The sequence below is a fragment of the Thunnus thynnus genome, chromosome 13 (genome assembly GCF_963924715.1).
Source record: "Thunnus thynnus chromosome 13, fThuThy2.1, whole genome shotgun sequence".
Lineage (NCBI taxonomy): Eukaryota > Metazoa > Chordata > Actinopteri > Scombriformes > Scombridae > Thunnus > Thunnus thynnus.
The window spans coordinates 12,246,008-12,262,082 of NC_089529.1; the positions used below are offsets into that span (position 1 = coordinate 12,246,008).

At 37.6% G+C, this 16,075-nt stretch overlaps 2 protein-coding genes across 2 annotated transcripts; one reads left to right on the forward strand and one right to left on the reverse strand.

Moving 5' to 3' along the window:
• Positions 1–395: 395 nt before the first annotated feature.
• On the reverse strand, positions 396–6,767 carry zgc:175280 (cationic amino acid transporter 2 family protein). The gene is made up of 12 exons (XM_067607988.1): positions 6,680–6,767; positions 4,879–5,249; positions 4,613–4,768; positions 4,233–4,389; positions 3,942–4,075; positions 3,619–3,841; positions 3,226–3,362; positions 3,016–3,118; positions 1,778–1,911; positions 1,520–1,686; positions 1,176–1,284; positions 396–1,065 (listed from the first exon to the last, which is right to left on the reverse strand). Exons 2-12 carry the CDS (start codon positions 5,246–5,248, stop codon positions 923–925), a joined length of 1,833 nt encoding a protein of 610 aa, XP_067464089.1. The 5' UTR covers position 5,249; positions 6,680–6,767; the 3' UTR covers positions 396–922.
• A 3,126-nt stretch (positions 6,768–9,893) lies between these two features.
• On the forward strand, positions 9,894–14,583 carry casr (calcium-sensing receptor). Its single transcript, XM_067607085.1, has 6 exons — positions 9,894–10,078; positions 10,173–10,479; positions 10,683–11,522; positions 11,624–11,854; positions 13,020–13,143; positions 13,239–14,583. The coding sequence occupies exons 1-6, from the start codon at positions 9,894–9,896 to the stop codon at positions 14,372–14,374; spliced, it is 2,823 nt and encodes a 940-aa protein (XP_067463186.1). The 3' UTR covers positions 14,375–14,583.
• The last annotated feature ends 1,492 nt before the right edge of the window (positions 14,584–16,075 follow it).

The window sequence follows — 16,075 nt, forward strand, 5'->3', positions numbered from 1 at the left end:
CATGTTGTAAATTAATATAACGTGTTTTTCAAAATTTGTGGACGTGTGCTCACTTGTTAACTTGTTACCTTGTTCTTATAAGACATTCATGGGGCTAATAAGGTTCTCACACTGGATTTAAGTTATATAGAAAAGAAAGACAGAAAAAGAAAGAAAGAAAGAAAGAAAGAAAGAAAGAAAGAAAGAAAAAGAAAGAAAGAGAGAAAGGGGATATTACACTATCACATTATCTGGTAAATGAGAGTGACAGCAGATTGTCCATTCTTATAATACTTCTTCCTCATTACTTTGATGTATAATTCCTCCTCATTACTTTGATGATATGTACGTATGTATGTATGTGTGTATGTATGTAATAACAGAGTCTGGAGGCAGGAAAGACTCACTTGTAGAGCTTAAAACTTAAATTTTCAAGTTTATTTCATGTGCATATAACAAAATGTTACATCTGATAATGGAAAGTGATACAAATATATCAAACAGCGTTGTATAACACAGGATTAGACTATACGTTAGGAGTTTGCATACAGTGGACTACCTGTGTCAATTATAAAAGAAAGTCAGGGAACTTTACCACAGTCGTCTCTTTGACCAAATGTGGTATATTAATTACATATTGCAAGAACTAGATTTAGTGGCAGCATTTACCTCCAAGATAAATGTTGTCTTTTGGCTCTTAAACAAAGCCTGTCTATCTTGTACTTGAATTGGCATTATACCATTGGACATTGCTCTATTGTTTGTAAAATATTACACATAGGACAATGAACAATCCTCCACAAATTCATTCTTAAATAATGAGGTGGAATTTGATCTGAGAGTAATGCCATTTAGTGGAAATAATTCAATTTTTGATTAATATTGGCCAAGTTTGTATTGCCTGTTGAATGCTTATATCCATAAATCAATCCTGTCACACAGTTTAGCCATCAAAATCTTGTCCAGGTTCAAAGTTTTGCTCCATAGTGGTGGTGATGTTGTGAATACTGACACGGTTGTGTGAATTTTGAAGCCTTTGTTTCTGCACACTGTGATGAACACCATAACCAAAGTAGATTATTAAACCTGTTCAAAGAAAAATCACATCATCTGTGTTAATGCTTTGATTATTAAGTCATTTTCACACACTTTGCTTTAATGAAAGTTTACAATTTATAGTGATATTGTTCACATACCTACTGCCATCCACACAGCATAGCGGATCCATGTATCTGATCCAAGTTGAACCATTAAATAGATATTGACAAAGGTGCTAAAAATAGGAAGCAAAGGCACAAAAGGAACCTGAAAGAGCAGAAACACCATGAAAGGTAAAGCAATAAAAATGACACAGTCTCCATGTTTGGAACTTTACAACTGCAAGAAATGTACTCAGTTTTTTTTCTGTTAGGAGGGATTTCCAACACTCAGTAATCAAAGTTAATACTTTCCTTATTGTCTCTTCACTGACTGAAATAATTACTGAACTATGTTATTGTAATGTTCTCCCAGAAAAACAGCCCTTAAGATCATGGCATACCATGAAAGCAGCTTTTGTTCTACTCTGTGGTTGTCTGCAGATGATCAGGATAATGAGGACCAGCATCAGTATGATCACAGAAACACAGAGCAGACTCCACCACTCCAGGGCCTGCAGGGAGTCCACAGCCCCGGATATGAAGATGCTTAAGATGATGGCTAGAAAGACTGAGGAGAACATTGTAAGTTCCAGGAATTATTGACAATAAAAATCATCTGTATACAGAACAATAAGGATGATGTGAAGAAGATCACTTACTAATAAAAACGGCTAAAACAGACAGATTTTTTGATGTCCGTGTGGTGGCTTGTGAAGGAGGACATAATATTCCACTGACTGTAAATGGTTCTGGTTTGCTCAAACTCGACTCCTCGCTGAGATCTGCTTGGTACCTATAAAAGTGAGGAGATATAAACAAATTGGGTTGATATAACATTTTCTATTTCTGTATATTGATACAGGTATCTTAAACTTTCTTGTTTCTTTTTTTTGTGCTGGTTCAATTTATTTAAATCCCTGCCTGTAATATAGTTTATGTGCTATTAATGCTTCCAACACACATTACGTCAATCTTATCTTATTTAATGATCCTTAATCAGCCCCTGTGGGCATTGAAATGGAATACAAATTGCATTGTTAATGCAGAAACTGTCTCAGACAGCTGCTAATGACAGTGGATCAGAGTGTACTATTAGCTCATTAACCAGTAGAGTTTCACAACAGCTTTGCAAAACAGAGAGAAACTTCCTGTTTTGTTAAACTCTCCACCTCTTTAAATCTTTAAATACTGTTCTAAATGTTCTTGCAGACATTTATTGATCATTGTTTCTTGTTCTGCTATCTGATTTCATTACATTTAGTTTCATTTGGGGATTTTTGGGGGATATTTTTGGGGATTATTTCCTTAGAAATTGTGCACAATACAGATGATTTAACATATTGTCAAGTAGTACTGTGTAAGTATTATCAACCATTATTTTGATATAATGCATATATTATGTGTCAAGTCTATAATAATTAAATGTCTCATTAATCCCAGAGGCAAAGAAATGATAGTTTTTTTAGTATTAGATAGTATTTGTAAAGTGAATATTGTTATGTTTGACAAATACATGACCTAATTCTCTGAGAATCTTACCAGACATACTATAATCCACACAAAACTTATACTGTAAGACTGTCAACAGGCATTGAGTTACACATGAACAACAGTATTTTCTCTTGTTCTCACCATTTAACCTGCTTAAAGCTTTGTACATGTGCTATATAGCCCTGCCAGGTGTTTCCACATAGGCATGTTTTGTCACCCACACACAGAGACACGCACACACACACACACACACACACACACACACACACACACACACACACACACACACGCACACATACACACACACACACACACACACATTCCATTCATATAAATATAAGCTTTTTCACAAACAAAAATAGTAATAACAACTTTCATTGTCCTAAGTATTTATGATGAATCGTACCTTAATATGAGAATACATATTGCAACAAGAGTGTAGGCAAAGAGTGTTCCAATGGACATCATGTCAACCAGCGCCTTCAGGTCAAACAATAACGCCATGATAGCTGCAAAGTCATAAACCAAGAATAATTAATATGAATTTAAATAATTTCCTCTTACAGTCATTTCAGTGAGTCATAAAAAAAATACTTCAGATTTTCATGAGTTTTACCTGCTACAACACCTGAAGCCAGTGTAGCTATGACAGGACTTTGTCTGTCACTCATTTTACTGAGAGGTCTGAAGAGAAGTCCGTCCCTGGCCATGGCAAAGAGAACACGGGGCATTGGGAACATGGAGCCTAGTAGGCTGTGGGGAAAAAACCTCTAATGACTCCATCAATAACCATCTGCTAAGTTGTTTCTGTTTTAATGTGTAATATTGATTCCAATGTTCTTAATTTAAATTATGTACTGTACTGCAGGGATTTTCTGCTGATAAGCTTAAAATACAAATGAACTACCCTACAAACTGAAAATGAAATTAAGTTGAAGTAAAGTAAAACAAGCTAATTTTTCTTTGATTTGTGGAGTTGGGTTTGTAAATGGAACATTGTGTGTCATACCTTGTTGACAGTGCACAGAGGGATCCCACAGCCACTGCATACTTTGCAGGGCCCCAACCAATGTATGTAAAGGCCACAGGCAGTGGGCTGTTAACACTGAGCAAATAGTACGGCATCATGAGAGTCAGGGCAGCAGACACACCAAAATAAGCCAGGAAGCAGATGAGGAGGGATGCCACGATACCAAGAGGGATCGACTTCTGAGGGTTCTGAACCTCCTCTCCTAAAGAGCAACACATTTGATTTTATACTTTGTCTTTTGTGTTATATTGTAATATGCCTTTTAGTCTTGCAGTGTACTGTATCTGTGTCAATTCATTTACCTGTTGTAGCAATGCAGTCAAATCCAACAAATGCATAAAAGCAAGTGGCTGCTCCTGCTAATGTTCCCTCAAAACCAAAAGGGAAAAATCCCCCACTGCCATATCTGGTAGTTTCATTCAGTGATGTATGGTTTCTGCAAAGAATAGACATGTCATTAAGTAATAATTGATTGATAACTACCCACATTTAGATAGATAGGTCACTTATCTATATTATTAAGAGGTGACTGTGTGGAACCAACCATGCTTTTTTCTTAATGGTACAGTATATAGAAAAATAGGAGTCCATACTCATATGCATTTAGGAGAGAATCTTCACCAATGTACCAGTTGTCGATGTCTCCCTTTATGAAGCCAGAAAGGATAACAAACAGCAACACTAGGATGTTAACTGCTGTAAAAACCTTGTTTACAATGGCAGACTCTTTAACACCAAATGCAAGAATCCCTAGAAAGGAAACAGAAAATATACAGCTGATCCTGACTGTAAATACAGCGGAGACTTGTTTGTCAAATATAGAAAGATTATTCAATAAGCATCTCTAGTGTACTGCAAATAATGATCATCTACTAATTGTGTCATTTTCATTAATTTCTTTAAACAAATGAATTACAATTGTACATTTTTACATTTGGAAGCAAGTCATAGAGGTTTAGATTGTGAAACTTGCCTGCCAAGAGCATTATGAGGCCAGCTGCGAAGAGGTCTGGGTAAGGAGCTAATCCAGGTAAATCCATCGCAGCCTGTTTGCCCAGAGACTTGACAATGACATTTCCAATGAGGTCATCAAAGGTTCCACTCCACGCTCTGGCTACGCTTGATGTCCCTTAAAAACAGAAAACAAGCAGGAGACACAATATTCACAGAAACAGAGGGGTGTTATGAGCAACCATAAAAACAAATCTATTTATTTTAGACTTGAGGCTCATTTATTACCTATGACATAAGACAGCAACAAGTTCCAGCCAGTGATAAAAGCCCATATCTCTCCCACAGTCACATAGCTGTAGAGATAGGCCGAGCCAGTCTTGGGAACACGAGCTCCAAATTCAGCATAGCACAGTCCCGCAAAGACTGAGGCCACTGCGGCTATCAAGAAGGAGATTATGATACTTGGCCCAGCCACTGCTCTGGCCACTTCTCCTGACAGCACATACACACCGGCCCCCAGTGTGCTGCCGACCCCCAGAGCCACCAGGTCAAGTGTGGTCAGGCATCGTCGAAAGTTAGACACCTCTCCTTCAGGCTCCAGAGGTTTCCTGCGTGACAGGCTCTGCAGGAATAGCAGTATCTTTGCACCAGACATCCTATTAATCAAAACATTTTGGATTCAGTGTGAGGATTACTTAAGACACAAAATGGGATTGTAGATTGACACAGGGGTGGAGCATATATTTAAAATTTAAGATTTTCAAAAGACAAACCATAAAGAGTGGTTTGAACAAAGGAGAGCTTGTGATTTTAATCACTTTAAACAACCGACTTAATAACATTTTCTGTTCAAAAGAGGGAAACTTAACTTATTCTATCTCTACTTCTTGAAGAAGCTTAGGTCCTTCAATGTGTGCAGCAAGATGTTGCATATGTTGCATGTATGCATATATGCAATTTTCTTTGCAGCCATCTGTTGTGGCAGCAGCATCAGAGCCGGCGACTTTAAGAAACTGAACAAACTTATAAAGAAGGCAGGCTCTGTGCTGGAGTTGGTCGTGGAGAGAACGATGTTGCACATAATGGACAACACTACACACCCCCTACACTCCTACTCCTCCACTGAGTGGAAAAGCACGTTTTACATTTAATTTGCACATTAATAGCCATGTCTTGCCTTAAGGTTTAAAATTCTATTTGTATTAAACTTTTTTATTCTACTTACTTTTATTTAGTACAGTACCTTTTGTATATACTTTTGGTTATTCACACACACACACACACACACACACACACACACACACACACACTATCTATCTATCTATCTACCTATCTATTGCCCCTATTCAAAAAAATTGCCACAAGTAAGCTCATTTACAAGTAAAATATCTTCCTAATTTCATGGATTTGTTTCATTCCAAATCATTTCATCATTGCGCTGACAAATCTTGAATCCAAGTTTATTTCCAATCAGCTATTGGTATTAATGTAACCACAGATACAGTTTATAATATTATGTCACAAATCATTGTAAGTGTGAGAGGCACACAGGAGAACGTTTTCATAATTTCTCATAACACAACCACGTGATTTTTCTGTTTGTGTTGTGCAGCACATGGTCTTTGAACCTACCAATTACTATGAAATAAACAAGATCACCTTTATATCATATACAATGAGCTATAAGCATAGGCACTTACAAATGCATACTGTAAATGAACCTTATGACAAAGTACAGTTCCTGCACAGTAAGTGGTATTCATTCCCACAAACCGTCAAGATATAAATATTGTTTGAGAATATAAGAGTTTTACTTGTCCTTGTCAGACAGTGATTATTTCTTGAATAATCACATTATTCAAGTGTCATTAGTGAGCTAATTAAAACAAGACAAGAATAAAGGAGTTAAGTATACATGTATTATCTTACTGTTTACATGATTTATTGATGATTCATCTCTGACTAAATAACGAATCAGATAATAACCTTTCCTTTTAAAATGATACATATATTGAATTGACCAAACTGATACTAGCTAACAAACTATGATCACATCCAGTATACTTATTAAGAAAGACATCCTTACCTTTTGAGCTGAACGCTGCCGTGTGTGCGACTGTGTTTTGATGTGTCTCAGACCACACTATTTGTGAGGATAAATCCATTCACTGTGGACTCTTCACAGCTCGACATTTTTTACACATTATGTTACATTTCAGACATACGTGCCACTTCGGAAGAGGAGAGGATCAGAATGATTTGTTGGAGGGCACTACTGGCATGTCAGACAGTAACATACATTTCATAAAGCAGTTGACAAAACATTCAGTGTCTCCATGTATGTGCTGCTGATATGATGGAGGCCTATAAACCAGATTTTGCTTCAATTCCTCATCAAAGTGCTCAGGGACCTTTTTGAAATGGTCAGTAATTGCTAACATATGACTCCTGTATGAATTTTCATAATGAATGAGTTAAAAAACATTCTCACTTGTGAGTCATATGAGAAAGTGTGGAGAATGGTTAGTAATACCATGATTGACATTTAAAATAAACCAAAAAATAAAGATTTTATTTTATACAATTTTTGATGTTGTACCTGGAATATTAAAAGGCAACAAATTAAAGCAGTGCACAAAATGACCATTTACTGCCATTTAGTTTAAATTAAATACTTGTATAAAATATTGCTGTCACCTTGCTTTAATTAATGAACCTATTAAAAGGGCTCATAAACAAAAGACTGTGCAGGAGTGTCATACAATGTGATTTATTTGTTATGTGAAGCCAGAGAGCATTTACCAAATCATTATAATTAAGTTTCATTTTATTTTATTTTGGCCTGAAAACACTGATGTGAAAACAATAAAACACACCACATGGTTCAACAAAGGAGGGTTTCTAGTATGAGTTCATGTTTTGTCTTTTCACTAAAAGTTAGCCTAACTTTATAAAGAATGGAGATTTTGCAGCTGTGTTCATTACAGAAATCTACAACAATCCTTCTACTAAAATAATTTGTGTGTGTGATTCTTCATCCGCCACATGAGGGCAGTATTCTCAGCTCTGCTGATACAGGGTTTGAAAACATTTTATGATCTCTGAATCTCCTGCTGCTGACAAAACTGCTCTATAGGAGTTGTTCTGATTCCAGGTTTGCTTTATAGTTTCTTATTTATTTAATGTGATTCTTGTATAGCTGAAGGGCAGGACTTCCTCCAGCTGTAAAGAAGTTTCATGAAACAAAGAAAAAACTACAAAGCAGATTTAGTGTGCAGACCTTTAAGATCTCTCATGCGTCTGAGGTCTCGTGGACACAGCGTTTGGTTGGGGCACAGATAAGTCAACATGTTGTAAACTGAAATAGTTCTTACTGGAGACATCTGCTCAGCAACAAATTGAAGACTCGTTCATCAGAGCATAAGAAGACAACTAATTGTTTGTATAACATAACGATGCAATCCATTGCTTCTAGGGGTTCCTGGCATCATGAATTAAACCTGCATGCCTGGAACAATGATCACTGCATGTCAAGCACATGCAGACAAAGGCACTAAGAACGACTGAATAAGAAGGGCAAATTTTTAATTTGTGGGTACAAAGAGTACTGAGAGTTTTTTTTTTTTTCCATTAATATAATTAACATGGTTATATTGCACTGTGACACTCAATTTGAGATGTGTTTGAAAAGAGTTTTTCCTTGTTTGATTAAACAACTGACTGAAAACTTGAAGTAAGCCTTCATAAAATGTTGGTATTACCTTTTGGACATGTATGAGAAGGAGAAAAGATTGTTATATTTGAAAAATTACAGAAACACCTGTTTCTTTTATTTCATATTCTAGTTGTTGTCAATGAAGGTAGCTAGTTTGCATGATTGTATTGTTGTAATGCAGCAACAATAGTGGATAATTGCTAATTAAAGTAACCTTCCCTACTCATTCTCATTCGCCACTTTTGGTTGTGGTGATTTTAGTTCAGGGGGGAGTGAACTGTGAGTAGACTTCATTAGCTGAAGGAAATGGACTACCCCTCTCTCTGTTAATGATTCATATGGAGAAAGAGGTCCAGAAACTAACACCATTGTCCAGTGAATTCATTCAGCACCTGGGATATATTGGTTAAAGGCCTCAAAATTCATAGCTGCAGATTGACTGTACTTAAATAACACTCAGGAGTTCAAGCGGTAAGTTCTGTCCTGTGTTATTTTCCATGTTAAATGCTTTATTTGTTTCAGCCTACTTTGTGAGTTAAAAAGCACAGAAGAACTATTTTATAGAATCCAGCATTAGTCAGCGCACTTTATGATTAAGGGTATTTTACTGATTTTACTTTGCTAGAAAACATTAGTATATTTTAATGTATTTGCATCAATTTGGAACAAAAATGAATTATATTAATAAATATTTTTATTTGTTTATTTTTTTTTGGTAATTTACAAAGGTAAAACTTGGCAGGACAGTGAATACCAACTGGATGCTGGATATGAATATGTTGTAGAGTATTTTCCTTTGTTATGAAACCCCCTCTACAATACTTCTTTTGGAAATTGATATTTTAATACAAAATGAGCTTTCCATCCAAAGCAATGGCAATGAGAAGTTGAATAAAAATTTTAGAGTTATGGTTTTAGAACTTCTCTATAATGGTTAATATGGCAGTGAGTGACTTTTGTAGACGTTACTTCATTATCACAGCTCTGCCCCAGCATTTTTCCAGGAGTATTAGTCAGATGCAGCAGGGCTGCTATAGCTTTTCTCCATGGTGACTGGGTTCACTGGCCACAGCAGCATGAGACTGAGCATTTACAGGAAGGAGGGTCATTAGAGTGTGACTTCACTCTCAGCTCATGTAAATCTTGCGTCTATTTCGGTTCAGATGGATATTTCAAGCAGTATGACGACCCTCTAAATGAATGTGACATACAATCTTTTGAATGTTAAATTTCATCTCTTTGTAGAGACGTTATTAGAGAAGTCAGCTCCTAAAAAAATCTAAACTCTTAAAAAATGAGTCCTGCAAGGTAAAAATAGCCTCAGGTCATGTTGGCCTCTATCGCCTTCTGTTCCTGTCTAGATGGGAAAGTTGCACCCTGCTACAACAATTATTTTTATACCTTGCTGAATTATCAAGAACATAACATGTTTTTTTCTCTTTCTTCCTTCAGTCAAATATTCCCATCAGTGCAAACATGAATAACACAAAACAACACAGCAGGCAGATTGATGAGAGAAGATAATATTTAGAGTATCTTCAATCTGGGGAGTTGTAGGGAATAATCCTACCCAACAGAAAAAAAGATGCGATTTGTTCTGTATTATCTGATACTGTTGGGGTCCAGTTATGTCATTTCAACTTATGGACCCCGTCAGAGAGCACAGATGACTGGTGATATTTTGCTTGGAGGTCTTTTCCCCATACACTTTGGTGTTGCATCCAAAGACCAAGACCTCGCAGCCCGGCCAGAATCCACAGAGTGTGTCAGGTAAAATTTGTGACTGGTTAACATGTTGGCAAAATGCATTTCTGGAAACTGAGTGTGCTCAACTCATCTAAATCCATGCTACGTTGTTTTGCAGGTTCAATTTTCGTGGGTTCCGTTGGCTCCAGGCCATGATTTTTGCAATTGACGAGATTAATAACAGCAGCACTCTCCTGCCCAACATCACACTGGGCTACAGGATCTTTGACACATGCAACGCGGTTTCAAAAGCCTTGGAGGCCACCCTTAGTTTTGTTGCCCAAAATAAGATTGACTCCCTGAATTTAGATGAGTTTTGCAACTGCACTGATCACATCCCATCAACCATCGCAGTAGTAGGAGCAGCTGGATCTGCTGTCTCCACAGCAGTTGCAAATTTACTGGGTCTTTTTTATATTCCTCAGGTGAGTAAGTCAATACTCCACCTCAGGCGTGGCCTTAAATCAGAGCAAATGTTACATGGCAACCCTGTATCCTGAAAATTATGTTCACACACAATACATTTTCACCTGATTATACTTTTTACAGGAAACATACAGTCTCCTGGATTATGTGTTTTATGAAGATGACAAACTTTATGGATGACATGAAATCTTTCCTGTTTCAGATCAGCTATGCCTCTTCCAGTCGCTTACTGAGTAACAAGAATCAATACAAGTCCTTCATGAGAACCATTCCTACAGATGAGTACCAGGCCACAGCCATGGCAGACATAATTGAGTACTTTGAATGGAACTGGGTCATTGCCGTGGCCTCTGATGATGACTATGGACGCCCAGGGATTGAGAAGTTTGAGAAAGAGACAGAAGAGCGAGACATCTGCATTCACCTAAATGAACTTATTTCTCAGTACTTTGAGGATCATGAAATCCAGGCACTGGCTGACAGAATTGAGAACTCAACAGCAAAAGTTATTGTTGTGTTTGCCAGCGGCCCAGATGTGGAGCCTCTAATCAAAGAGATGGTCAGGAGAAACATCACAGATCGCATCTGGTTAGCCAGTGAAGCTTGGGCAAGCTCGTCCCTTATTGCTAAACCAGAGTATCTTGATGTTGTTGCTGGGACTATTGGCTTTGCTCTAAAGGCGGGACGCATATCTGGCTTTAAAGAGTTCTTGCAACAAGTCCAACCAAAGAAAGACAGTCATAACGAATTTGTCAGGGAGTTTTGGGAAGAAACCTTCAACTGTTATCTGGAAGACAGCCCAAGACTCCAAGAAAGTGAGAATGGCAGCACTAGTTTCAGGCCTTTGTGTACTGGTGAGGAAGACATCACAAGTGTTGAGACCCCATACTTGGACTACACACACCTTCGAATCTCCTATAATGTGTATGTTGCAGTTTATTCCATCGCACAGGCCCTGCAGGACATCGTCACCTGCACACCTGGACATGGACTTTTTGCTAACAATTCCTGTGCAGATATAAAGAAAATGGAAGCATGGCAGGTAAAATGTTGTGCATTTACCCACTACCAAAGCAATTAAAGACTTTACTTAATCAATTTATTAATATGTGAATCATCCAAATGTGTGGTTCTGCTTCACAGGCCCTGAAGCAGCTGAGACATTTGAATTACACCAACAGTATGGGGGAGAAGATGCACTTTGATGAGAACGCAGAGTTGGCAGCAAACTACACCATTATAAACTGGCAAAGGTCTACTGAAGATGGCTCTGTTGTGTTTGAGGAGGTTGGATACTACAATATGCACACCAAGAGAGGAGCCAAATTGTCCATTGACAAGACAAAGATCCTGTGGAATGGATACAGCTCTGAGGTATGTCATTCACACTGTTTTGTATGTTCCCATTAATGTACTCTGGTGTTTGCTGGTGTGTTCTTCATTCTCTAGACATGATCTCCTGCAGGTAAGCATGTAATCACAGTGAGGAAAGAAGACTTAAAACTTGCTGATAAACAGCTGTTCTGCGGCTGCAGACAAAAGCATCCTCAGTCCATGGATTTAAGGTTGCATTAACAGACTTTTTTGTCCAATTGGCGGCAATAAAACAAGCTGTAAACACAACATTAAACATATTATCAAAGGTCAAAGATGATAGGAAACAGGTACCCATTAACACATCCAGTAGACACAGACCAACATTAGCATTCATTGGAGTCATGTTGGTGTCCACCTGATGAATTAAAGTTTAATATTCACTCTTCTTTTAGCTCTGTTTTTTGGTCTCTGCCAACTTTTGAGAAAATTATCAGGCTCTTTAGCTAAATGCTCTAAGAGAAATAACTATATTTCAGTGCTAATTTTTAAATTTATTTTCTGAATATGAGAACCACAGGAAAAAAAGAAAATACTGTGTTCTGTAAGACTTTATTAAATAAACTTTCATATCAACATTAGCACCAAATAAAATCAGTCAATAATTCCATTAAAATAAATCCATCAACATAAAATATAGTTTCATTTCCAAAGTGCCCATTTTTATGTTTGAGGCAGATTATGTCCATGTCTGAACAACACATCAGCTTGTATTCTTCTGACTAACTAAATGCAAACCTCATTTGGGAACATCTGGGAATCGTTTTGCTCAGTCTATGGCAGTAATTTTTGTTGGCGGGTGAGATTTGTCCATCTTCCACCTGAATGCGTGCCTGAATCCTTGCTGAATGTGATGACGTAAGTTACCATGACACAAAATGCAACAATTGGTCCAAATCACAAGAGGTCTGTTGTTTTGGCCATTTCATGTGAAAAAGTTGCAGTAATTTAGCAAAACTCCAAGATCTTGCAAATATTGCAGAGATTTCTTGAATTTACATTTATTATTGCAATCGCAAAATCTCAATTTCCTGCAGCTTTTAGGTGCTTTTGGGAAGTGGAACCCTGGTTGTTTTATTTTTATAGAAAATCCTGGATAAATTATAATTGAACACATATTTACATTGTTTATGTTTATTTTTTCTGTCTGTTTTATATCTCGCAGGTGCCATTCTCAAACTGCAGTGAGGACTGTGAACCAGGCACAAGAAAGGGGATCATAGACAGTATGCCCACATGCTGCTTTGAATGCACCGAGTGCTCAGACGGAGAGTACAGTTATCATAAAGGTACTGAGAAGCCAGACATTCACAATCTCATTTCTACTAATGTTACAACTTATGAATGTTGCAGTTCTAACACAAATGACTTCTTATTTATACAGATGCCAGTGTTTGCACCAAGTGTCCAAATAACTCCTGGTCCAATGGGAACCATACATTCTGCTTCCTGAAGGAAATCGAGTTTCTTTCCTGGACAGAACCATTCGGGATAGCTTTGGCCATATGTGCAGTGCTGGGTGTTGTCTTGACAGCTTTTGTAATGGGAGTGTTTGTCAGATTTCGCAACACCCCAATAGTGAAGGCCACAAACCGAGAACTGTCTTATGTCCTTCTGTTCTCACTTATCTGTTGCTTCTCCAGCTCTCTCATCTTCATCGGAGAGCCGAAGGATTGGATGTGCCGTTTGCGCCAACCTGCCTTTGGGATCAGTTTTGTTCTTTGTATTTCCTGCATCCTTGTGAAAACAAATAGAGTGCTTTTGGTATTTGAAGCCAAGATCCCAACAAGTCTCCACCGTAAATGGTGGGGATTAAACCTGCAGTTTCTTTTGGTGTTTCTCTGCACATTTGTCCAAGTAATGATATGTGTGGTCTGGCTTTACAATGCCCCTCCTTCCAGCTATATGAACCATGACATTGATGAGATTATTTTTATCACCTGCAACGAGGGCTCTGTGATGGCTCTTGGGTTTCTTATCGGCTACACGTGCCTCCTGGCGGCTATATGTTTCTTCTTTGCATTTAAATCACGAAAACTTCCAGAAAACTTTACAGAGGCCAAGTTCATCACTTTTAGCATGCTCATATTCTTTATTGTTTGGATCTCATTCATACCTGCCTACTTTAGTACTTATGGCAAATTTGTTTCAGCTGTGGAGGTCATTGCTATACTTGCATCCAGTTTTGGGATGCTGGCCTGTATTTTCTTCAACAAGGTCTACATCATTCTCTTCAAACCCTCCAGGAACACTATCGAGGAAGTCCGATGCAGCACGGCAGCCCATGCTTTCAAAGTGGCTGCCAAAGCTACACTAAAACATAGCACAGCATCAAGAAAAAAGTCCGGCAGCATTGGTGGATCTTCTGCCTCCACTCCGTCCTCATCCATCAGCCTCAAGACAAACAGCAATGACTGTGATCCACCCTCAGGAAAGCATAAGCCAAGGGTGAGCTTTGGCAGTGGAACAGTTACTCTGTCCTTGAGCTTTGAGGAATCAAGAAGGAATTCTCTGATGTGATAGTGTATGCACCAGTAATCCAATTAATATTGTGTATTTTGGACTTCATTTTGAAATTTATTTACACATAGAACTTTTCTTTTTCCCATTTTCCTCCTATTTTGTCAGAAAGATGACATGTTACTTGCAGGAAAACAATATCAGTCCAGCTAATATATTGTACTGGAATCCTGTGACTTTTATTATTTTAAGCCTAACATTGATGTACACTAAGCCAGATATTAATAATACATATTTTGTACAATTAAAAACATTACATTAGATCCTTACCTTGTTGTTTTTTGTGTGGAGGGTTATTCATTCATCCATCAAGAAAAATACTTAAGTATATTCTTATGGAATCCAAAAACAATCAATACACGGCACTTTTACATGATAATATTGTAAAACAAAAATAAGAGTTCTGAAATCCTGCATCTTATGTTTGACAAAGCCCACCTGACCTCTATTTTATTCATGGCTCTAGGGATGGCAATGTTGGGATGTCAGTCGGTCCACCACTTTGGTCCAACTATTGAAGGGATTGCAATGAAATTTGATACAGAAATCCATAGTGCACAGAGGATGAATCCCACTGACCTCGCTGATTCCCCGACATTTATGATTTTGAGTGAAATGTCTCAACAACTAGCTGGATTTGGTACAGACAGCCATGTCACCCTCAGGTTGAAATGTAATTCCCTTTGGCGATCCCCTTACTTTTCATCTAGTGTAATCATCTGGTCAAAATTTTAATTTGTCCAATTATGACCAAATACCTGCTAAACTAATGACTTGTTTGTACTTAGTGTTTAGTGCTAATTTTAGCTAACGCACTACGATTAACATGGTTCACATTCTATCCGCTAAGCATCAGCATATTAGCATTTTCATTGTCAGCATTCAGCTCAAATCACTGCTGTGTCTAAATACAACCTCCAAGAGCAGCTACACTCTTCTTATTTAGGTGTAACTGACATTAACTCAGGGTAAATGGTGCAAGGTTGTTGAAGACCAGATACATAAACATAAATCAAAGCTTGGTTAGGACAGACAACTCAGGCTCACTGACAAATCAACTGTGTAGTTAATACAAAGTGTTCAGCACGTAGGCCTGATGAATAATATGGGACAACATTTGACCAGAGGACATTTCAGGCTATTTAATGGGACAGATATAACCAGAGGATGTATGAGTCACACCGTACACACATAATTACAGGATGAAAGCAGAACATGGAATACTAAGTGATTACGCTTGTTACAGTCACTCACAAGATAACAAAAGAAATGGAAGTATAGTCTTTCAAAAACAGGCTGTCTGTCAAGGTCAATTGCCAAGTTAATGCCATCTTATTTGGGGTGTCTTTGGTTAGAACTAAATTTCAATTGAACTTTGTAAAGAAAAGAAAACAAAGACTGTAAAGAAATCTATTATTAACTGTAATAAACATGAACCAACATGTCAGTAAAAATGTCCAAAGTCCTCTCAGAAATAGGTAAACTGAAAAACCCCAATAGTATAATAATAATAATAATAATGAACATGCTGATAGAGGAGGTCTGCAGGACATTTTGCTGTAAATGTTTTAGAGAGATTTCTCTGCTTGCTTATCACAAGTCTCTGACAACTGCAAACAGTGCAGGCCTGTCTCACATGTTAATGTCATTCCCAGTATAGGCCTACACTACACAGTCATGCCCTCACAGTATGCAGGAGGT

Bases quoted from the DNA above. Each gene is read 5' to 3' on its own strand.
- zgc:175280 (XM_067607988.1), bottom strand. From the start codon at position 5,248: ATGTCTGGTGCAAAGATACTGCTATTCCTGCAGAGCCTGTCACGCAGG. The intron at 1,687-1,777 runs GTAAGTGATCTT...TGTTCTCCTCAG, and splicing joins TGTTTTAGCCGTTTTTATTA to TCTTTCTAGCCATCATCTTA. The intron at 1,066-1,175 runs GTATGTGAACAA...TTCTTTGAACAG, and splicing joins TGCTGTGTGGATGGCAGTAG to GTTTAATAATCTACTTTGGT.
- casr (XM_067607085.1), top strand. From the start codon at position 9,894: ATGCGATTTGTTCTGTATTATCTGATACTGTTGGGGTCCAGTTATGTC. The intron at 10,480-10,682 runs GTGAGTAAGTCA...TTCCTGTTTCAG, and splicing joins GTCTTTTTTATATTCCTCAG to ATCAGCTATGCCTCTTCCAG. The intron at 13,144-13,238 runs GTACTGAGAAGC...TTATTTATACAG, and splicing joins AGAGTACAGTTATCATAAAG to ATGCCAGTGTTTGCACCAAG.